Source organism: Phalacrocorax carbo, chromosome 1 (assembly GCF_963921805.1).
Source record: "Phalacrocorax carbo chromosome 1, bPhaCar2.1, whole genome shotgun sequence".
In the NCBI taxonomy this organism is placed as follows: Eukaryota; Metazoa; Chordata; class Aves; order Suliformes; family Phalacrocoracidae; genus Phalacrocorax; species Phalacrocorax carbo.
Window position 1 is genome coordinate 2,005,161 of NC_087513.1, and position 22,600 is coordinate 2,027,760.

The window sequence follows — 22,600 nt, forward strand, 5'->3', positions numbered from 1 at the left end:
GCCCGTTCCCGGAGCTGTTGGACACAGAAAGGTCTCGTGGAAGGCTAGGTGTAGGATTGGGGGCAAAACCTCTGCTCCCCTACCCCTGAACAGCAAAACCCCCAAAGCGCCAGGACCCCAGCACAGGGTTCAAGTCAAGAAACCCAACACAAGCAGATGACCCACTCAGACTTCACCTAAATTCATGTTTTTTCCCTTTTCCTGAGATTTTCCACTGGCGACAGCAGTAGACACAGAAGTGCTGAGCAAATGTTGCGTCACACACGACGGGTTTACGGCTTCGATCACATAAGGAACGGCTTCGATCACATAAGGAACGTGAGGGGGAGCGGAGCTCATCAGCCATTCCAGCTGTGAAGCGAAAGGATCAGCCATGAGCAGCAGCCACAAAGAATGGGGGAAGATCCATGGGGACGAGAAATATTTGGAAGGTCAGAGCTGCTCCCACCACCACTTTGCTTCCAAACCCTTTCCCCACACGGATGCACCGGCCTCCTGCACCCCAGCATAGTGCCCACCCGAGGAGATCCTCAGCAGCCCAGGGCCCCCCGAGGCTGCCCCAGGAGAGCCCCCCCTCCCGCTGCCAGCCCCTGCCCCCGGCCTGCCACCTCCACATCCAAGGGCTCTCCTCCACTGTGCCCCCCACTGCCAAAGTCCCCACCATTGCCAAGGCTCCCCCCTGCCACGCCAAGCACTCCTCAATACCAAGGAGTCCACCCATTATCAAGGCCCCCCCCATTGCCAAGGCTGCTCCCCCAATGCCAAGCCCCGCGCCCCCCAACGCCAAGGGTCTCCCCCAATACCAAGGCCCCTCCCATTGCCGAGGCTCCATCCTCAAAGCCGAGGGGTCCCTTCTCTAACCCCTTCTCACCCACCGGCCCCCCACCCCCCGTAGCTAAGGGGAAGGGTCCCGTGTCCAACCCCCTCTACCCGCCACTCACTCCGCTCCAGCCGCGATCAGACCCGCCTCCGCGGCTCCCGCGCGTTGCCGCCGGCCTCGCCCCGCCCCGCCCCATCCCGTCGACCAATCAGAGAGTCAAGCGACCCGGCGCTGCCCAATGGCGCAGCTCTTCCGGGTTCGGACGAGCCCAAGGCGTGGGGGGGGGGTAACGCGCTTAGCGCCGACAGAAATGCTCCTAGAGCTTGTTTACTGGTGTCCTCTCGATTCCACGTATGACGCCACGCCGCCGCGTATTGCCACGAGTGACGTCACGCAGCCCCAGCAGCGCGCGGGTGGGTCCTAATCGCTTGTTCTTATCGAGGGGAGGGAAATGTGGCGGGTCCCCAGCCTGAGGGCGAGGCCGGTGCCTGGTATTCCTGAGGGAAGGGGGAAGTTCCGGTTTCCCTGAGGGAGAAGTTGCCGGTGTTCTTGAGGGGAGGGAGGCTGGTTTCCGATTTTCCCGAAGGAAATGGATATTTCTGGTTTTACTGAAGGGAGAGGTCATTTTCTGAATTTTCTAAGGGAAGAGGGAATTTCCGTTTTTCCTGAAGGAGGGGCCGATTTCTGGTTTTCCTGAGGAAAAAGGGAAATTTCATTTTTTTCTGAGGGAAAGGAAAATTTCTGGATTTCTTGAAGGAGTGGCTGGTTTCTGGTTTTCCTAAGAGGAGAAGAAAATTTCTGGTTTTCCTAAGATGAAAAGGAAAATTCTGTTTTTCCTGAGGGAGCAGCCAGTTTCTAGTTTTCCTAAGGGGAAAGGAAATTTCTGATTTTCCTGAAGGAGTGGCTGTTTTCTGACAATTCCCAATGGGAAAAGGAAACTAGTGGTTTTCTGCATGAAGAGGCCAGTCCCTGGTTTTCCTGAGTGAAAAGGAATTGTCTGTTTTTCCTAACGAGGAGGCGCGTTTCTGGTTTTCCTGAGGGAAAGGGAATTTCTGGATTTGCTGAGGGAGAGCCTGATTTCTGCTTTTCCCAAGAAAAAGGGAATTTCTGGTTTTCTGGAGGGAAAGTTGGGTTTCTGGTTTTCCTGAGAGAGAGGCACCTTCCTGATTTTTCCTAAGGGAAAAGCACTTCCTTTTCCCTTGGAAATTTCAGGTTTTCCAGAGGGAGAGGCTGATTTCTGGTTTTCCCATGGGAAATTTCTTTTTTTCCACTGGGAAAAGGAAATATTTTTTTTTCATGAGGGAGATGCCAATTTCAGGTTTTCCTAAGGAAAAAGTAATTTCTGGTTTTCCTGAGGGGAAAGAGATTTTCTCTTTTTCCTGAGGGAGAGGACAGTTTCTGGTATTCCTGAGGAAAGAGGAAATGTCTGGTTTTACTGAAGAAGTAGTTTTCTGGATTTCCTAAGGGAAAAGGAAAATTTTGGTATTCCTGAGCGAGACGCTGGTTTCTAGTTATCCTGAGTGAAAAGGAAATTTCTGGTTTTCCAGAGGGGAAGGGGAATTTCTGTTTTTCCTGAGAGAGAGGTTGGATCCTGGTTTTCCTAAGGCAAAGGAACAGAGAGACCAGTTCTTAGTTTTCCCAAGGGAAAAGGAAATTTCTGCGCTAACTGAGGGAGAGGCTGATTCCTGGTTTTCTTGAGGGAAAAGGAAATTTGTTTTTCCTGAGAGAGAGGCTGGTTCCTGCATTTCCTGAGGGGAGAAGAAATTCCTGTTTCTCTGGAGGGAAAATGAAATTCCTTGTTATTCTGAGGGAGAAGGAAGCTTCTGGTTATCCTGAGGGAGAGGCCTGTTTGTGGATGTGCAGAGGGAAAAGACAATTTCTGGTTTTCTGGAGGGAGAGGCCAGGTTCTGTTTTTACCGAGGGGGAAAAAGTAATTTCTGTTTATCCCAACCCAGGAAGCAGCCATTGTATTCATGCAGTTTGAAACCATAATCGTGATTTTTGCCCCTTTCTCCCAGAGCTCTAGCTATGGCGGAAGGGGAGAGGCCGAGGCCGCTGCTCCGGCTGGTGCAGGAGGGACGGCTGGACCTCCTCCGGGACGAGCTGCGGCCGGACGACACGCCGGGCCCAGTGGTGCGGAGCCAACGCTATGGGCGCTCGGGGGACACGCTGCTGCACCACGCTGCCCGGTACGGGCACCGGGACGTCCTTGCCTACCTGGTAGAGGTGCTGGGGATGGATGTTGAGGAGTTTAATAGCGACTACAAAAGACCCCTCCACGAAGCGGCCTCCATGGGCCACGGGGAGTGTGTTTCCTACCTCCTGGAGAGAGGCGCGAGCGTAGACTGCTTGAAAAAGGCAGACTGGTAGGTCACTGACTTGCTTTGCCATGGGTCAGAGTGACATCTGAAAGAGGTTTGGGTTCAGAAGGTGGGAATGCGACTGCAGGAGCCGTCACTGACAATCATGGAATGAGAGAATGGTTTGGGTTGGGAGGGACCTTTAGAGGCCATCTAGTCCAACCCCCCTGCAGTGAGCAGGGACATCTTCAACTAGACCAGGTTGCTCAGAGCCCCGTCCAACCTGGCCTGGAATGTCCCCAGGAATGGGGCATCGACCACCTGTCTGGGCAACCTGGGCCAGTGCCTCACCACCCTCACAGTAAAAGTTTTTTTCCTTATATCCAGTCTAAATCTCCCCTCCTGTAGTTTAAAACCATTGTCCCTTGTCCTGTCACAGCAGATCTTGCTAAAGAGGTCGCCCACATCCTTCCTATAGTCCCCCTTTAAGCCCTGAAAGGCCACAATAAGGTCTCCCCGCAGCCTCCCCTTCCCCAGGCTGAACAACCCCAGCTCTCCCAGCCCGGCCTCGCAGCAGAGGGGCTCCAGCCCTCGGAGCATTTCTGTGCCCTCTCTGGCCCCGCTCCAACAGCCCCGTGTCTGTCCCGTGCTGAGGAGCCCCGAGCTGGAGGCGGCGCTGCAGGGGGGTCTCACAGAGTGGGGCAGAGGGGCAGGACCCCCTCCCTCGCCCTGCTGCCCGCCCTGCTGGGGATGCAGCCCAGGAGATGGTTGGCTTTCTGAGCTAAATTCCAGCCCTATCACTGATTTCCCCCTGTTTATCATAGAACTAGTAAATTACTGGCTCCTTAGCAGATCCAACTTAAAAGCCTTCATCCACAGCTATTTGTTCCCCTGTTCGATGGGAATCAGTGAAACTGATTCACATTTTTGTGTCCCAGTTGCTGGAAACTGAAATAAGAAGATAAAAAGTAAGTTTTACTCCTTTTTCCCCCCTCAGCAAACAGAGCCTCTCAGGTCAGATATGCTACTGATATAATAGCAACAGCCTCAGCAACCCAAGAAACAACTGATTTCTTCAGGGCTTTTGTTTGCCTCCCACTAGGGCAACACATAAGCAAATAATGAGGGAATGAGAATTGGGAATAAAAAATAAAGCCTAATCTGCAGACAAGCAGCAGGCCTGATTAATGTCAAATTCTCCTCTTGGGGAGGGAGATTTCTGTGTATCACCTTGCAAAAGGAAGCAAAGATTCTCCCCAGCCCACAAATTAAAGCCTGGGGAGGCTGTTTTGAAGCTGAACTAACACAAATACAAAGGCAGCATCCCCAGTCCTCATAATTCGAGGGTGTGACAGCGTCGAGCTGACATCAGGGGGAGCCGAGGGAGGCAGAGATCTCATGAGCTGTGTGCAGACTCGTGTGCGAGCTTGGTTTTCTGTGATAGGCCCGCAGCATCTTTCCATCCATGGATTAAAAACGGGGACCTACATCCTTGCTAGCGCATGTCCCAGCCTTTGGACAGTCTCATTAGCATTGAAAATATATGCTGATCTGAAGCACTGAAATGGAGCTGCAGGAAACATGGAGCTCCAGGCTCAGCTCTACCCCATCGTTCCCAGCAGCCGCTTGTCTAATCTCTTCTTAAAAATCTCCAGTGATGGAGATTTTATCTCCCTTCTCAGCACCCTCTTCTTGTCCTATCTGTCCTCACAACTGGAGCATTTGTCCTAATGTCTAAGCCAAATCTCTCTCCCTGCAGTTTAGGCCCAGGAGTTCTTGTTTTTTATGCAGTGGGAAGTTTTTGTGCAGCAGCTTTTCCTGAATGAGGAACGGGGTTGGTTTTTTTTGTCTCCCAGCTGACGTACGTGGGTTGGTGAAGGGGAGATAAGCCCTCTCCGTACTGAAGGAGTGTTCATCTTTTCTGGGAAAGCTCGGAGGTTTCTGTCTGAACCGTGCACGCACCCAGCATTTGATGGCTGGGTGAAGTTTATAAACAGCTAAAACGGAGAATGCAGCTCCCGCTTGCAGCAGTTGAACTGTTATTGTTATATAATGTGGTAGTTAAGGAAAACGGGTTGGTGCCAGTGAGGTCAGTGAAATTGGTCACTTAAGTAAAGCTAAACGCGGTAGAGGTCAGTGGGTTCACCACCTCGAGTTACCCATACTTTGCCTTGCCAGTAAACCGTCAGCTAACGCCTGCCTGCTGATGGCTTTCGGCTCGCTCTGCCGAAGGAGGCTGCGCGTCCAGCAACCACACCGATCCTCAGTGGGGAAGGATGGGCAAGAAGGGAATGGGTCACCAGGGAGGAGAGGGTTAGTGGTGAACCTACCCTGCTGCCAAGCAGGAGCTGGGGTGTTTGTTAGTGTGCAGCATATGGGTTATAGGTGTGAAAATGTGGTTGTTGCAGGATACAGTGTTGAAAGCAGGGCAAGATGGGCTGTTCGCTGTGTTCATTTGTCAGAGGTACCCACTGGCTTTCCAGGAGCGCACACACAATCCGTGCAAGGCACAACTTGGACATTGTGGGATGGAGAAGATGCTCTTCCCCTGGGGAGCTTGTAAAAATGTTTTTAAATATCAAAGGTTGTTCCCAGGCATGTGAAACAGGACAAAACTCTGAAAAACTTCACTCCAGGCCAGCTGCTCTGTGTCAGAAATGTTCCAGAGCTGTATTTGCTGGTACACTCATGTTCTACTGCCAGGAGATGTGGAGCTGCCTGTGGTTTGTTGCCTGCAGCCCCATAGCTGCCTGCCTGGGTGACTGGCTGGGATAAGAAACACTGATGTTAACAGCTCTGTCTCAACAGTCCCCAAAAGTCCACACCCCATATTACCCGCATGAAAAAAACAGTGCTGTAAAATCTCATGGGTCCATACACAGTGTGTAGTGAGCCCCAGTCAAAGCATCCAAATGCAGGTAGGACGATAAACTTAGTCTTGGGCTTGGAGAAAGTCTTAGCAAGCAGTTTCCTACTACCTCAGAGTGGTTTTAGCACATCAGTTTCCCCTCTGACTAGCTTACCACAGCTGGCATTGAGCTACTGTCTTTTATTAGACTGTGTTTTATTAGACAAGGTAGTGGGTGCTACAGACAACTTTAAATCATGCTTCAAGCTCAGATGTTAGAATGAAAGCCATCAGGCTCGTATGGCACTGTCTTTCTGGTTATTATGTTCGTCTTGTCTTTCTTTTAGGACTCCCCTAATGATGGCTTGCACCCGGCAAAACCTGGAAGTGATCAAAGCTCTCATGGAGCATGGAGCCAACCCGCTGCTGAAGAACAAGGATGGCTGGAATTGCTTCCACATAGCGAGCCGAGAGGGCCATCCCCAGGTCCTCCAGTACCTGCTGGACATGTCCCCTGGCAGCTGGGACACAGAGAGCATGATAAAGAGAACGCCTCTGCACACAGCAGGTAAAGAGGGTCCCGTTGCTACCAGGCACATTGGAAAAGAAGAGTGAGAGTGGGCTGTGGTGGTAGTGGAGAACAGAAAATGGCTGTTGTTTCAGTTCACATTTAGTTTGGAGAAGCAAAGTGTGACCTATCTTCATGCAAAATCACAGGCAAACCATTAAAAATTAAGTTATTGAAATAAAATGAGAAGATGCTAGTGGTGGGCACTGATGGGAGCTCACTTCTCTGAACTTCCATTTGCTAACAGTGCTCTGCTATGTCTTTGCAGGGTTTCACCGCAGGCTACTCATTTTAGTTAGTTTCAGAAAAATAAACAGCAAGAATCAGACCTACTATTTCTTAATGATGTGCCAAAGACCGAGCTTGTGAGGTTGGAAGGTCCCTGATTCCCATTGTGCTTGATTTTGCCTGTGTTCAAAGCATGTTTTTGTGGTGAATAGCAGTTATCACAGAATCCCAGACTGGTGGGGGTTGGCAGGGACCTCTGGATATCATCCCGTCCCACCCCCTGCTTGAGCAGGCACACCCAGAGCAGGGGCACAGGGCCGTGTCCAGGCGGGGGGTGAATGTCTCCAGGGAAGGGACCCCACAGCCTCTCTGGGCAGCCTGTGCCCCTGCTCTGGCGCCCGCACAGCAAAGGGGTTTGGCCTCATGTTCAGGTGGAACTTCCCGTGTTCCAGCTTGTGCCCGTGGCCCCTTGGCCTGGCGTTGGGCACCACTGAAAAGAGCCCGGCCCCATCCTCCTGACACCCACCCTTCGGGTATTTATAAGCATTGATGAGATCCCCCCTCAGCCTTCTCTTCTCCAGGCTGAACAAGCCCAGGTCTCTCAGCCTTTCCTCACAAGGGAGATGCTCCAGCCCCTGATCCCCTTGGCAGCTCTGCGCTGGCCTTGCTCCAGCAGTTCCCTGTCCTTCTTGAACTGGGGGGCCCAGAACTGGCCGCAGCCCTGCAGGTGTGGCCTCACTGGGGCAGAGCAGAGAGGGAGGAGAACCTCCCTCGCCCTGCTGGCCACACTCCTTTTCATGCCCCCCAGGACACCCTTGGCCCCCTTGGCCCCAAGGGCCCGGTGCTGGCTCAGGGTCACCTCGCTGCCCCCCAGCACTGCCAGGACCCTCTCAGCAGAGCCACTCTCCAGCAGGTCACCCCCAGCCTGTGCTGGTGCAGGGGGTTGTTCTTCCACAGGGGAGGACCCGACACTTGCTCTTGTTGAATTCCCTGAGGTTCCCCTGGGCCCAGCTCTCTGGCCTGGCCAGGTCTCACTGGGTGGCAGCACAGCCTTCTGGTGTATCAGCTGCTCCTCCCAGCTTGGTGTCATCAGCGAACTGGTTGAGGTTACGCTCTGTCCCTTTGTCCAGGTCACTGATGAATATGTTGACCAGGACTGGACCCAGCACAGACCCCTGGGGAACACCACTAGTGACGGGCCTCCATCCAGAGAGGTTATATGGTCCAACAGAGAGGTTATAACCAGTAATGTTCCTTTGGGAGTGGTGGATCCGCACCAGGAGCACTTGTAGTCACCCACTAACTCTGGTGTCCTTGGACCAGAGTGTTTATCTCCATCTCTGCCTCCCTGTGACAGATACGTCCAAGCTCCCACGGCTCAGAACACATTGCAATACACTTTTCCTTGCTGGTGTATAAAGTTGTGAATTGCACTGGGAAAATCTGCAAGGCTCCAAGCATGTCCTGGCATTTTAGAAGTCCTAAAACCAGCAGAGGTGCTGAGAGGCACCTTTTGGGACCTGGCTGTTGATGGACATTTTTACTGGTTTGGTTTATAGTCTTGTTGTGAGGTTTTGTAAGAGACGTATCTCTCAAAATGATCCATTTTTGTCCGAGTGCTTGGTGGGTTCAGTCATTATGGCAAATCTGAAGAGCCGTGGCGTCTCTAGATAAAACCTCCAGAAAAAGCATTACAGGTGTGGTTATTCCCACGTGGTTCTTAAGAAGGTAGTGCTGAGTGGTGAGAAATCCAGGGTGCCTTTCTGCACAGGAAAAGGATAGTTTCTGCTGGGAATACACAGGGGCTGTTGTTAGGGTTGGAGCCCACCACATCCCATTCCCCTGCCTTGTCCTTTTCATGGGTTTAAAATGACATATAAAGGATGTGAACTGGTTTGAGGAACAACAGACATCATCTGTATGCATGGTGGGGAGCAGAAGGACACAGTTAGCTGCATGGTGACCCAGAGGCAGCTTGGATTCGGTTTCTGGCTTTCTGACTCTTTCACCCTTAAGATGGGGGAGTGATAAATTTTAATTTATGAATGATGCATGAGGTGTGCCTCAGTTAAGTCCTCTGAGCCTTAATAAGTTGAATGGCCCAAGAATATGTTAATGCAGAATTAAATTTGTCCTGCCATGTCTCATTGCCCCTTACAGAGTATCAGGTCTGGTTACCCACAGACCCATGCAAGCTAGGCAGTGCAGATAAAGCACAGGTCTTCCCACAGCTTAAATCCCCTTAACTCTGTCCTCCAGAGATGCTGTGGGAGTGGACAGTGAAGGGAGTGAGGGAGTAAAGGGAGAGGTATGTGACGCCAAGTTAGGGTGACATTGTGGGGCAGGCTCGGGGCGGGAGGGTGGTGGCTGACCCAAATCTGAGACGTGCCCCATCCCTGCAAGGGGATTAGGCTGGGTGTCCCAGGGTTTGGCAGTGTCTCTGTAGGAGGGATGAGTGTGGGGAGCCACTGCTTAAAGCTGCGGCTACCTAAACTAATTTCCCAAAGAATTTAATAAGGATTGACTCTCTGGAAAGACCTGAGGTATCGTGAGGGGACCCCTGCTGTGCTGTAATTAATCTGTTGAGTATCTTGCTCCTTGGCTGTCATTCCTGTTACTTCATCGGCCCTCAGCAGCCGCCTGTGCACCGCACTATGCTCATCAGCAGTGACAGTCCCAGCCCAGGGGCATTGGCTGTGCCTTAGTCCTTGTGCTTGACCTGGGAATGAAAAATAGCTGATGAGTTGTTTGATGTTTCGGGCTGGGTGGCGAGGAGCAGGTTGCCTGAATGAGAAATGGCTAATCCTCGTTTATTTACGCGTTCTCCTGTCCTTGCTCAGTCTTGTGTTTCTGTGTCTGGGTTGTCAAGCTGGGCTTGCAGTCCCCTCCCAGCCCTCTCCCCGCAGAGGGGTGGATGTTAAGTTGGGATCTGGGGCTTGAGGATCTGGGGAGAGGGTCGGGAGCAGGGTGAGGACTGTCCTGAGGAAAAGGGGTGCTTTTGACCTTGAGCTTAAAGTCTCCTCCCTGCCTTGTAGCGCTTGGGATATGGAGGTACAGACAGCAACAGTGGGATCCAGCACCCGGTTCTCACTGCTTCATAGAGGTGTCTCCACCTCCGTGTTTCCTCCTACATTTGACTTTACCTGTGGTAAAGCCATCAACCCGTGATTTGGGTTGATTTCTGGTCATTTTACTAATCCAAGTTAGACCTTGGACCACACATTGGTGGAACAGCAGCTGGTGTGGGAACTACTGGGCAGCAGGAAGGGCTGGAGCTGCCTAATCCACCTTTACCTCCAGCATAATTTTAACCCAGGACAATGCTGGAGGGTGCTGCTCGGTGGCTGCTGGTGCCAGCATCCCCATGTGCACTACCACAAAGCCCAGTTACACAGACGCAGCTCCTGAGACAGGGGCCGGAGATGATGCTGGAGCTGCCGGGGGAAATCATGTCAAGATGAACCGCCGTCTCAATGAGTTTACGTCCCAAGGGTGTGGATGTGAGCACATTAACCCGTGACCAGTCCAGCTGGCTTTCTGGCACCATTATCCCTGAATAGATGATGGGTAATTTTCTCCTCCCCATGCAATTTTTTGGGGGGTTGATCCCTCAAGCTTTGCTGCTTCATATATCCGTAGCCTAAGGGAAGAGAGCGGGGGAGGTGTAATTAGAGGAAGTGGAGAGCAACAGTGGATCTGAGCGCCGCAGCTTTCATGTGTCTCTGTTGCTGTGGATGGATGTAATCGTGTTGCTTGGGGTGTTTTTCCTTCACATAGCTTGGGGTTTTTTTAAAGCCTCCATTTCAAAAATCCTTTTCACAGTGTGACTCTGCCTGTATTCACATTAGCTCAGGTGAAGGGGTGATAAACGGGCAGGGGGCAGGAGCAAACGGCCAAGATCTGGGAGGATGGAAACCCCTCGTTGGGCTTTCAAAGAACATCTATTGTGCAGCTGCATCTGAAGGTTATTGCTGATAACAGATATTTGCCAGGGGCCCTTCTTCCATTGCACAGAGTTAATACCCTGATGTAGCAGCTCCAGGCTTGGTCTGACTTTTTTTTCTTTAAGGTATTTCATTTGTTTTGCAAAATGACCTGCAGAAAAAAAAAAAAAAAAAGCCAGATCAAGACTGTCCTTACATTGCTGTAATACGGTGTCTTTTTAAAAAAAAAAGAGAGAGAATATCTCAGTGTGTGATATTCAGATCCTCCCCCACTGTTGTTGTTTTTCCTCTGAGATGCTGTCTGGGTGAGGATGCTTCATTAGGATGATGAGATCAGAGTGACGGGTAGCCTGCGTGGCTGAGGAGGGGTGGAAATGCCATCCAGCTCTTCACCAGCTCCCTGCTTTGTGTTCATTTTGCTTCTCACGGATTTTGCTTCAGGGATTAACAAATACTTGCAAGAAAAGACCTTTGTGTCAGTTTAATTGTGCATAGAGTCTCATGTAGGTAGAGGCAAATGGTGCCTATATCCATATCTCTTTCCTGTTTTTCTGGTATTTTCCTATAGGATCAGGGGAAAGGAAGGCTTAAGATCCAGAGACAATGTTTTAATTAAATTCACAGCTTTGATTTATTTTTTTAAGCCTCTTGGAACCCCTTCCCACATCATGAGTACGCCAAAAGGGTCAGAAACCTGATTATGTTTCACCGTAGGCAGACGGTGGCATGAAAACATAAATTAACCCTGCACTTCTCTCTCTCTCAGCAATGCATGGCTGTTTTGACGTTGTGGAGCTGCTCCTGGAGCGGTAAGCAGGCTTCCTCCCGGCCCTGCCTTTGCCTCCCTGCTCTCCCCCGCCTCCCGTCCGCTGCCAGGCTCACTCCAGCCGCCTGGACACAAAGGGCGTTTATGCCATTTGGGAAGCCTGGTTGCACAGCTGCCCTGCGTGTGATCCCGAGGCCCTCTCTGTTTCCTCCAGGTTTTTCACAGCCTGTTAGGGGCCTTTGAGACAAGGATGCTCTCCGGATGAGCTCCGATGGGTTCTGACTTCGCTATGACATAAACCCTGGTTATATAACTCGGCTCTTCTTCTGTGCTGATTCATTCCTGTTGCCTCCCGTGTGTCTCAGGCCATACGATAACAACAAAACAGTTTTCTGGCAGCTCGGTTTTGGGTCTATCTCCTCCAGGCTAGACTCAGCCTCCAGGCTTTATTTGCAGGCTCTAGCTCCTGGAAGACCGCTGTGAAGTGGCTTTAAATCAGCCCATGCCCAGTCATCCTGACCCTGTTAGCTTCATAACCAGCGCTGCCCGCTGACAGAGCTGGAGCAGCTTTCCCTGGGCATCACAGCCACTGCTAGCTACAGCTTCCATTAGCTGACTTGCCCCAGCCTTGTTAATTCCTGTCCGTGCTTGGCCCAGCATAAACGTAGCCCTGTGATTTGAGCCCAGCTTTCAATTTGAATTCAGTCTTCTCTCATTTCAATGGAGCTCTAACCTGAGTGAGACCTGTGGGCTTTGATTTTTTGATTGTGGTGTTGTTACATGAGGATATGGTTTTCCCCTCCACCAATGCACACCCTACCCCTTCTAGAGATCCTCTGTTTGGGGGGCAAGGGAAATATAAACAATCTGTAGAGCCCTGGCTTTTCTGCAGCCCTGAGCAAGCAGCATTGGCTGAGTACCAGACCTCTGACCCAAAAAATCCCAGCAGACTGTACCCCAGGCCATAAAGCACTGAGACAGGTTTGTGCATGGTCTACGAGCAGGCTCTGTATCTGCCATTTCCAATCCCATCTGCTGATAGTCTCCTGCCCCACAAATGCAAAGCAACCGGTGCAGTCAAGATTTTAGAGCGGCGAACAACTCTGTCCTGGCTTTTGTCTTCTCTCCCAGGTGCCAGTACAAACCTGACAGCAGAGACAGATGTGGAGTCACTCCCTTTATGGACGCTATCCAGAATGGGCATGTCAACATTGCCCGCCTGCTCCTGGAGAAACACCAGGTAGGTGCCAAAACACTCAGCTGCCTCCTCCAGCACCTGACCTAGAACTGCCAGGACAGGCAGTCCATGCGTTCACCATAACCGTATTGTAAAGAAGCAAATTCCCAAATTGTAAAGAAGTGAATTGTGAAAGAAGGCAAATTCCCCCTGGAGATGAGCAATATTGTGCTAAGTAAGGCCACCAGGACTCCGCTCGTGGTGCAGATCTCACCCTGGGGCAGGGATGTGTCCTCACAGCTGGTGAAGGGGGATGGAGAGACAAGGCGGTGGCAGGAGGGGACAGGGCTTGCCCAGTGCTGCAGAGGCAGCTGTGTCAAAGCCAAGAGCAGCACTCGGGAGTGCCAGAGCTCAGCGTGGAAGCTCTTGTGGCAGCGCTGAGGGTGGATAACACCGAGGCGTCTGGCTGTGCGGGCAGCAGCTCATCTCTGGCCTCCCTCTCTCATGGCAGCTGCTGCTCCCGTGTTGTCTCCCAGCAATCTCTGATTTCCTCCAACAAGGCGTAACAAGGATGTCGTTAGAGCCAATTGCGCGTAGCAGCAACCAGACCACTACATTATTTATTGACTGCTGAACTGATGTGAGATGGTTGGAGCCCACCTAATGGCTGATTCTCACAGAGGTGGGGTTGTGCCTCCCTTCTCACCTACATTGCCCTCACTTTGCACCCTCCCCTGCACCAAACTGGTGCCAAACTGGTGTACCTCACTGGCCTGGCAGAAAGCTAGCATGGCAAAACCAATGAATCTGTTTGTGCCACGGCTGGCAGGTTGAGTTGGCCAGCTGAGCCTCCAGCATGGCACAGAGTGGGCCGGGGAAGGTGGTACCACACATTTCGAGATCACGGGCTTTGGATTTACTCCCCTGTAACACGTAGCCTCACCCAGCAGAGACGGTTTGATGCCCAGGTTGTGTTCGAGTGCGTAGACACTTGTTGACTTTAGGAGACGTTCATATGCTTGTTTTTGCTCATCTGGCCCTTACAGGATAAAACATTTGTGAAGTTTGCTTACGTTTTCAGTCTCACATTTCAGAAAATGAGGATGGAATAGTTGATTTAATTTCCTCGTTGTGGTGCCCTGGCTTACTGCCATGAAGCAGCAGCAGAAACGCTAATAGCAGTGTTGCTACCTTCAAGGTTTTATAAACCATGAGTCAGGCCCACTAGAGTTCAAGAGGCTGGATTATATCCTTTAAGATGAGTGCACTGTGTATTACTTCTGTTACCCCTTCTTGATTTTACGTCTTTGCGGTTCATGTTCTGAGACTCACAGAAGAGATCTCCAGAGGTCATCCACCCATGTCCCTCCCTCTGCCTGTGTCCAAGCTCTTTTCCACCAACACAAAGGTTGGATGTGGGTTGGTTCTTGCTGTTTTAAACAGTTGAAACCCATCATATACGTTCCAACTGAAGAGAGGGGGCTTGGTTGTTCTTTTTTGGCCCTAGTTTTGCTTAAGTTCAGCAGAGAGCTGGCTCTGGTCTGCAAATTGTGGTGCTACCAACTGCACCAGTCCTGCTGGTGACATCCCACGTGTTCATTGCTATCACCGTGGCTGTGGCAGGCAGACATGATTCTGCTTGGGCTGGTGATTGTCCTTGAAGTTTTGGCCAGGCTGTTCACTGCTTTCCCTTTCTCTCCTCCCCCATTCCAGGCCTGTCCTACAGCCATGGATGCACTAGGTGCTCAGCCGCTGCACCGGGCAGCTGTCACGGCCCAGGATGAAGCCATCCAGTTCCTCGTCTCGGAGTTGGGTGTCGATGTCAACGAGAGAGCGACGGCCCTCCAACTCACAGCACTGCACTACGCAGCCAAGGTTTGTTCCTGTTCCCAGGCTTCCTCTACAAAGACTTTGCCAGTTGGTGTGCTGCAGGCAGGCATCTAAAACAGCCTATTTTAGATGTTCGCCACTGCTGGAGGATTTACATTCCTAGCTCATCCTCTGTCACTATCTATCTGCTCCTGACCACTCCCATACCCTGTTTAATTGTTTTTAGACCCTCATTAAGTGTGTCTAGCTGTCCGCAGAGTGGCAGTGGGTATCTGAGTTGCTCTCTTCACCACTCTTCTGCCCACGCCGCTGGCTGCTCTGTGGCTTAGTAAACCTTCCTGCCCGGCGTGTGGCTCAGTGGGATCGTGCAGGAGCAGAGGCGGGTGGTGATAGGGCACAGCTCTTTTGCTATGCACCAATCTGGCCGTGCTGTGGATAGGGCCTGACCCATGCCTCTGGTGAGCGTTACTCTTCCAGTCTGCTGCCTTTGGACCAAAGTGCAATGCCTGAAGGGAGTCCACCCTTCTAGTTAATGGGAGCTGTAGATACCAACAGTTCATGAACTGTAACAGTTCTTGACCAGCGTCTTCTCACTCACTTGGCAGAGGAGACATGGATGAAATGCTGCTCAGATTTCTTTCTGTCTTTCTTCAGCCCTGGCAGTTTGGGTCCTGGCAGGTCAGTGGCCAGTCTCAGCAGCTTGCTGGACAGAAGATGGCTCATGTGCTGTGAAACAGCAACTGTTTGTCCCGGTAGGCTGGATTCTGGCCTGCCCACGGGCAGATGTGAGAAAGGAGAGGTGGAAAGGCAGAGGGAGCTCCCGGGTGCTTATCGGTGTCCTTCGCACAGGAGCTGTTTTGAATTCCAGGCAGTGAGAGTTGCTTGAGCTTTCTCCTCCTCCCATCTCACCCCTGTGTGGGAAGCGGGGGCCCCGTGGGCTGTGGGTCCTTCAACACTCCCTGGGAGTGCAGAGCAGATCCCAAAAGCCTCACTGCTGACCAGGATCCCTCCTGGGGCCCTGCTGCCTCCCTTCTGCTTGGTGCTGTTGCACCACAGTGAGCAGCATGCTGGCAGCTGGCAGTGAGGGAAGGTCCCTGCTCAGATCCCTGCATGTTAAACCTCATGAGCTTTAACATGCAGCACTCAGAGCCTGGTCTAGCCTTGTAGTGGGAACGAAGCAGCATCCCAGCGCCCCGCTTCTACAAAAGCATCAATGACACTTACCGGGAGTGCTGGCAACAGTATTCTCCTCCAGCAGGACCCAGCCGTGGCATTTGCTGGCTCCCACAAAGGAGGCCTTTCTCCCAGCTTCCCTTCCTCCTGCTCTGAGAAACCATGTTGAAAGCCCTTTCGGTTGCCAAGGGTACGTTTAACAGCAAGGCTATTGGGGAATATAATGTGTCTTGGAGAAGATCCCAGCTCTGTCTTGGCGAGTGGCTGATTGGGGAGCGATTTGATGGGCTTCTCTTCGTTCCCGAGGCTCAGTGTCACTTTATATTTACAGCATCATTTGTTTGGCTGGTGGGTTTTTTAATTTCTTTTTTTCTTATTACTTTGCATTTATAAATACATGAAAATCAAATTACGCTTTCAACTCAATTTGCTGCCAAGGCTGTGGCAGCTAAAGCAGTTCCTGGCTTGCTGTCTTTGCCGCTGAGAGGGGGTGTTTGTGCAGCAAGGAAGTGGGAGCCTTGAGCAGGGGGGGAAGATGCTACTGGGTTGTACGATAATGGGGGAAAAGAGTGGGCGGTGGGGATAAAAATAACGTCCTTCCAGTCTCATGCCGCACGACAAAGACTAATTCATTGCATCGAAGAAGTAATTACAAAATCAGGCGTGTTATTTAGGGAGAGAGGATTTATTTATGGAGAAGCTTGTGCAGAGAGGAGGGGTGTGGGGGCTGTATTGCATTTTCCCCTGCAGCGTTTAAAACTGTCTACCGGCAGAAGAAAGATGGAGGACGCTATGGGTCGTGATGGTGTGTAAGCGTGGCGTTCTGCGTCTTCTCACAAGGCGTTACAAATACTGGAGTAAACCTTTAGGAAATGCCGGTGCCTGAGGCGACTGCAGACAGATGAGCAACAGTCTGCATCAGCAACAGGTTCTGCTCTCTGAGCTGAAATATGCCTCAGTAAGAGCAACTCTAGATCCCCCGTGGTACTTGAGGTGGATTTACAGTGTGGGAGAAGACACGGCTTTTTTGCTGTCACTTAGTCCTTTTTAACAAACAGCCAGCTGCCAGTAGGGAAAGGTAAGTCAGGGATCCTACAGCTCTGTGGCCAGCTGAAGTTAAAACCAATTTAATTAAGTGAGTTGACTGGAGGTGAGGACTGGAGAGGAAAAGGTAAGATCGGTTGACAAATTAGTGTGCTAATTTGCTATTAAGAAACATCGTTAGATTGTGTCACCCAGTTATATGTCAGAGGTCCTTTGTGCATTAACTCCTCTGCAGCCACTGGTGAAGGCAAAGCCGTGCTGGGGGACAGTCCTCCAAATTCCTCACACCTCAAGGTCTTGGCTATGCAAGGTGGATCTATTGACCGTGATCAGGAAGATCAGATGGGATCTGCGGCTGTCTAAAGGCAGATCCACCTGCCTGGATCTGGGCTGGGTTGTGTGTCTATCACAGCTGCCCTGCCAAGGTGCCGCTCTCAGCCTTTGGCTGTACCACCACCGCTAGAGACATCTCAGTGCTGTAGCATGATTTTTGAGAACTATTGGTCTTCATTGAACACTTTTGATTTTAAAACATTGTGTTAAGTGTTTGCAGAGAGAATTATGCTCCTGGGATGCCTCTTGCTGCTTTTTCAGCCTGTAGGTTGAAATTGGTGCCAGGGGCACACGAGGTGTACAGACACACTGACCGTGGGCCAAGCTCTGACTCTCAGAGCTGGAGAAGGTGCGTGGTGGCATCTCTGTGACCAATTCCTGTAGGGTAACGGCAGTGTGTCTGCTCAGTCCCTGATTAATGGACCCAATCTGCACTGCTACAGGCAGCCGACCCTGATTTCCAGATGCTGTGAGGTGCTCTGGAGCCTGGAGCAGCTCCTGGTAGCCCCAGTTTTGACCGTGACAGAGTGGATCTGCATCTATGCCCTTCCAGGTGCTGTATGCAGTTAGGAACAGATTGCTTGTGGCCTCCTTTTTTTTCCAGGCCTGTGTTATTTCTGCTAAACTCAAAGGTGAGAAATTGTGCAGAGCTGGTTCTGCATAAATAATCCATGTGCCTGTGCTCACCACTGCAGGAAGGACACGTGCACACCATCCAGACTCTGCTGTCCCTTGGCGCTGATGTCCACGCAAAGGATGGGAAGAGCCGTTCTGGTAAGGTTCGCGAGCTATTTGTTCACCCTCTGTATGACAGCGAGAGCGCGCTTTAGTAACAGGAGCCCAGCCTCCAAAGCAGCCTGTGCTGCGTCCGCTCAGCAGAGCGTGAAAGGAGATGCCAGATGCACGTATGCAAGTGTGGGGTTTTTTTTGCAGCTTTCATTCACTGGCTTTCTTCCTGCTGGACTTCCTGATATTTAATGGCATGGTTGAGCCTGCACTGGGACCTTTGCCTTGGGGAAAGAACAGAGATGCTAATTGGTGTTTTGTCTTTCCCCAGCTGCCTATTTTGCATTAAACTTTCGGGAGCTTAGTATCTTTGATACCGTAACCTCACCATCAAATTTGGTTGAAATTAGCCAATTCAAAATGGTTAGGGTGGGCAGGAAAATATGATTACATGAGCTCTTAAGCCTCAATTCCTTAGCAAACTGCCTAGGAATGGCTTATGAGCAAATAACGGAGAGCTTGAACGTAAATATAGTTGCTATAGTAATGCCAGTGAGTTGGTATTCCCAGCGTGAGAGTATGAGGCATCTCTTGCATCAACATCTCTCTCACAAAAAAAGGATATAGAAATGGTTTCAGCCATTGCCAAAATTGGCAACTTACCCAGTCTTTAGGTTTGCTTAATAACACGCTTCAGTGGTGAGCATGACTAGTCTTGTACCTCTCTATGTCTCCCCCCACCCCCTCAGTGAGTAAATTTGAGCTCTGCTGAACTCATACAACCCTCACGCCTGTTGGCTGCCCCGTTCCCTGTCATCTTTGCTGTGTTAGTGTCACTGCGTCCTGAGGAGCTTCTTACCCAGCCTCTGCTCCTGCAAAGTGTCCTGCATGGATTATCCGTGGGGATCAGGATGCCTCATGGTCAGCATCAGCCTACAGCAGGAGCTAATGACCCTCAGCCTAAAAGATGCTCACTCCTGTGTAGGATTCAGCCAGGAGAAGATGACTGGCTCACCCTGCTGCACAAGCCACGTGTAATAGGACAGCCTAACTGTGCTGGAGCTGTGCTGGATCAGCGTGCTCCAGAGGCGTCTGTGGGATGAGCTGGAGCTTGGGTTGGGGTATTTCAGCCTCCTCCTGTGCGATGCTCTTTGCTGCACACAGTGCATGGAAACCTTTCTGATTTACTCCTTGTCCCTGGAGTGAGCTGGCAGGGAGACCCAGCCTGTAAAGGACCCCGGTCACATCCAGAGTAGTTTCAAGCTCCTCAGTTGGACATCATTATTAAATCCACCCCAAACACAGAGCAATAACCTGGAGGCCTTCTGCTCTGCTGGTTCTGTCCCACAGCCTTCCCCTCCTGCCTTGGGTACCTCCTGCCCACAACTCCATCAAAATGAACCAAGTTGGCTTAAATTACTCCCAATATGTTTCCAGACCTGGTTAGCTTTGGCTCAGCCAGGTTAGTACTACTGGAAGGATTGGAGGGACTAGTAACCTGTGAGGGAAAGAAGAGGGCAATAGCTGGGGTAAACTGGGCTGATCGTTCTTCTACCAGTGTTGGCTGGGTGTGGAAGTGGACATGTCCCCTGCTTGGGCAGGTTTGGTCGTCCCATCGCTGATGTAGACGTGCACGGCCGCTGCAGCTGAGCTCTGCTGCACCATCACAGAGCTGCTGGGCTGGGTATTGCAACTGGGAAAGGTCATTTTTCACCCTCAATGCGTTCCCTCTTCTGACTCTGTTTCCTTTCCTGGGAATCTGATGTTCGCATGTGAAGCGGGCTGAGGCCGAACCTGCCAGGCAATCTCAGCTCCTGTCTTGGCATCTTGTCTCCCCGCCAGCCCTGCATGCGGCGTGTGCTGGGCAGCAGGCAGCCGCCGCACGGATGCTGCTCCATGCCGGGCTGCAGGATGCCCCGGATGGCACGGGCACGCTGGCACGGCAGCTCGCGAGGAAGCCGGATGTCATCCAGGTCTTCGAGGAAACGAATGTCAGCACGTGAAACTAAATGGGAAGATGAGAAGCCCGTTTCATTTCAGCCTGGTACGTTAGTTATCACTTAACGACTATTCACATTTAGGCAAACACCTGTTTAAACAGATGGAATTTTTGCCCAAGGATTGAGCAGACAAACCAAGCTTGACGCTTGGGAAATAAAATTAGGAGAAAACATTTTAAATAGGATTATCTCAAAAAGTAATGGACACAAAAAGCATGTTTCAAATAGTATTATCTCAAAAAGATAATGGACATAATTGGTCTGGGCTGTCACATCCCTGTACTCATCCCATCCTTGTAAATTCACAGCTGCTCTTTCAAATTTCAGGGCTGAACTTCACCTCTTCTTGTGCAGCACCCAGTACGTCTGAACAGCTGAGGCCGCAGCTCCCTGAGGTGTCACCATAGATGACCTCTGGGGACCTGCATGGCTTGAACTACCCGGAGCCTGCTTAGCTCTTGCTGCAACATTTCCATATAGTGGATGTCCTGAAGGAGAAGATAGACCTAGAGACCTGCTCTCCACTAACCTCTTAAGAGGCCACCTCTTTTGATAGTGCCTGAGAGAGGCTGAGTGCCAGTGAGGCCTTGGTGACTCTTCCTTCATCAGGTTTGAGCTGCAGAGGAGAAATGCAGGGAATCTTCAAGCTGCATCAACCTTTTATGTCCCTTTTGTGGCCCAAGGCTGATCCCAAAACCTGCTGAAACCAATACAAAGACCTCAACCTTGCAGTGACATCAGGGGTCTTTGGATCAGACTGAAAAAAAAGTAGTATTTGTTATTCCAGACAGCCTTGCTTGGCACTTCTCACCACCAATGGACTTTAAAACAGGAAAAATCCTGCTCTTTGAAGTGTACAGGGAAATGGTTTGGTATTTATTGTAGCCAGTAAGTCTCTAACAGCCTGGAATACACATAAAGGTAAGAGCTACTGTAGCTGTTTGGTTTATTTGTATCCATCTGGAATTATAAATTTTGTTTTATAAATTATAAACATGGCACGCCCCTGTCTATATGTAATGTTAAGACATTAAAAAACAACGGGATTCTGCGGTTTTGCCAATAGCAGTCACTAAAACTCGGACAGGCCTATAACTGAGTGAGCGAGCTAGGTTTTGCTCTGCCCAAGCCGTGGTGCTCACGTCATGGTTTGATCCACGATCCACATGCTTCTGGGTGGGTTTAAGACAATGCTGAGCTCTGTTTGAGTGAGAAATTCCCACTCTGTGGTTCCTGGAGCAGAATTTGCTGTGATGATCCTAAGCCAGAGCTCCTCTTGAGTTAAGCATCCTTTACAGCAGATTTAGGGCCTCCTCCCCTCTGCCAGCTCATGTTGCAGAAGGAGAGGTGGCACGGTCACAAAAATCACTTGAGGGCTACGAGGGGACTGATAGCTCACAGGAGGAGGAGGAGAAGGAGGGCTCGGTAGCATCTTAAGACTTTCAAACATGCCTGCAAAGACCTGCTTTTTGCCAGTCTTCCCCCGTCTTGTTTCTCCATCTGTGAAGGAGGTGGTTCTCCACCAGGGAGGAAAAACAATTTAATGCTGGGAGGTGCTAACGATGCAGGGTGACGGGAGCTGTATCAGGCCCTGGGCAGGCGAGGAATCATAGAATCACAGAATGGTTTGGGTTGGGAGGGACCTTCAGAGGCCATCTAGTCCAACCCCCTGCCGTGAGCAGGGACATCTTCAACCAGATCAGGTCGCTCAGAGCCCCATCCTGCCTGGCCTGGGATGTTTCCAGGGATGGGGCATCGACCACCCCTCTGGGCAACCTGGGCCAGTGCCTCACCACCCTCACAATAAAAGTTTTTTTCCTTATATCCAGTCTAAATCTCCCCTCCTGTAGTTTAAAACCATTGTCCCTTGTCCTGTCACAGCAGATCTTGCTAAAGAGGTCACCCCATCCTTCCTACAGCCCCCCCTTTAAGCACCGAAAGGCCGCAATAAGGTCTCCCTGCAGCCTTCTCTCCCCCAAGCTGAACAACCCCAGCTCTCCCAGCCCGGCCTCGCAGCAGAGGGGCTCCAGCCCTCGGAGCATTTCTGTGCCCCCTCTGGCCCCGCTCCAACAGCCCCGTGTCTGTCCCGTGCTGAGGAGCCCCGAGCTGGAGGCGGCGCTGCAGGGGGGTCTCACAGAGCGGGGCAGGGGGGCAGGACCCCCTCCCTCGCCCTGCTGCCCGCGCTGCTGGGGATGCAGCCCAGGGCACGGTTGGCTTTCTGGGCTGTGAGTGCACGTTGTAGGCTCGAAGTGGCTTTATTCTTCTAAAGATCCTGAATACTTCTGTAAACCCAACCGTGGCCTCCATACAGCAATACTGCAGCCTGGTAAATGCAAGGGGCCTCTTCACTCCCACTTTGCATGATTTTAGCAAACCATGAAATAGCTGTTTCCTTCTAATATCCCTGCTAATGAGCTCAGACTGCTTGTGAGTCTAAGCTTTTATGAGAAAACACAAGTGAGAATGTTTTCAAATGTCTGCCTCTAGCTTTCCTGGCCATGGCAAACACCTTGAGAACACAGAAGGGCATTTGCATTATTCTGAAAGTGCTTTATGATTTTTGAAGGCTTCTGGATAGTAGCAGAGGGCCTGGCCACCTGGGACAGGGAACTCTGGCACTGTGCTCTCATCCAAAAGTGAGACGTAATGGCACATCTCCAGCACTGCCTTTTATTTACCCTCTTTTAAATACATCCCTCAGGCAATTAAAAAAAAAAGCACAGAAACAAACTGGCTGTCGTCATCGCAGATGATCGGCTACAAAAGGACGTTAGAAAAGGAATGCGGATTCAGCTTTATGCCTGCAAAATTAGCCTGGGGAAGAGCCCTTGTTGCCTTTCTTG

At 51.1% G+C, this 22,600-nt stretch overlaps 2 protein-coding genes across 11 annotated transcripts in view; one reads left to right on the forward strand and one right to left on the reverse strand.

Moving 5' to 3' along the window:
• Positions 1-1,027, reverse strand: part of FBH1 (F-box DNA helicase 1) — a 35,970-nt gene extending 34,943 nt beyond the window's left edge. Inside the window, exons 1-2 of one of the 5 annotated variants that reach the window (XM_064441824.1) lie at positions 942-1,023; positions 177-351 (exon numbers count right to left, since the gene is read on the reverse strand). In XM_064441824.1, coding sequence (XP_064297894.1) covers positions 177-351; positions 942-1,016 — 250 coding nt within the window. In that variant the 5' untranslated portion in view covers positions 1,017-1,023. Of the gene's footprint in view, positions 1-176; positions 352-803; positions 879-941 lie in introns of those variants that run through there. The other 4 variants (XM_064441844.1, XM_064441837.1, XM_064441830.1 and 1 more) reach the window with 4 other exon arrangements.
• Positions 296-20,808, forward strand: ANKRD16 (ankyrin repeat domain 16). 6 transcript variants are annotated; one of them, XM_064441877.1, is made up of 9 exons: positions 296-431; positions 2,839-3,186; positions 6,316-6,536; positions 11,475-11,517; positions 12,606-12,714; positions 14,365-14,526; positions 17,727-17,805; positions 19,600-19,801; positions 20,085-20,808. In XM_064441877.1, the coding sequence occupies exons 1-8, from the start codon at positions 394-396 to the stop codon at positions 19,758-19,760; spliced, it is 1,161 nt and encodes a 386-aa protein (XP_064297947.1). In that variant the 5' UTR covers positions 296-393; the 3' UTR covers positions 19,761-19,801; positions 20,085-20,808. The 6 variants fall into 6 exon arrangements, with proteins under 6 accessions (XP_064297947.1, XP_064297995.1, XP_064297976.1 ...); XM_064441925.1 differs by having other exon boundaries at positions 2,839-3,009; XM_064441885.1 differs by lacking the exon at positions 296-431 and adding an exon at positions 1,088-1,233.
• The last annotated feature ends 1,792 nt before the right edge of the window (positions 20,809-22,600 follow it).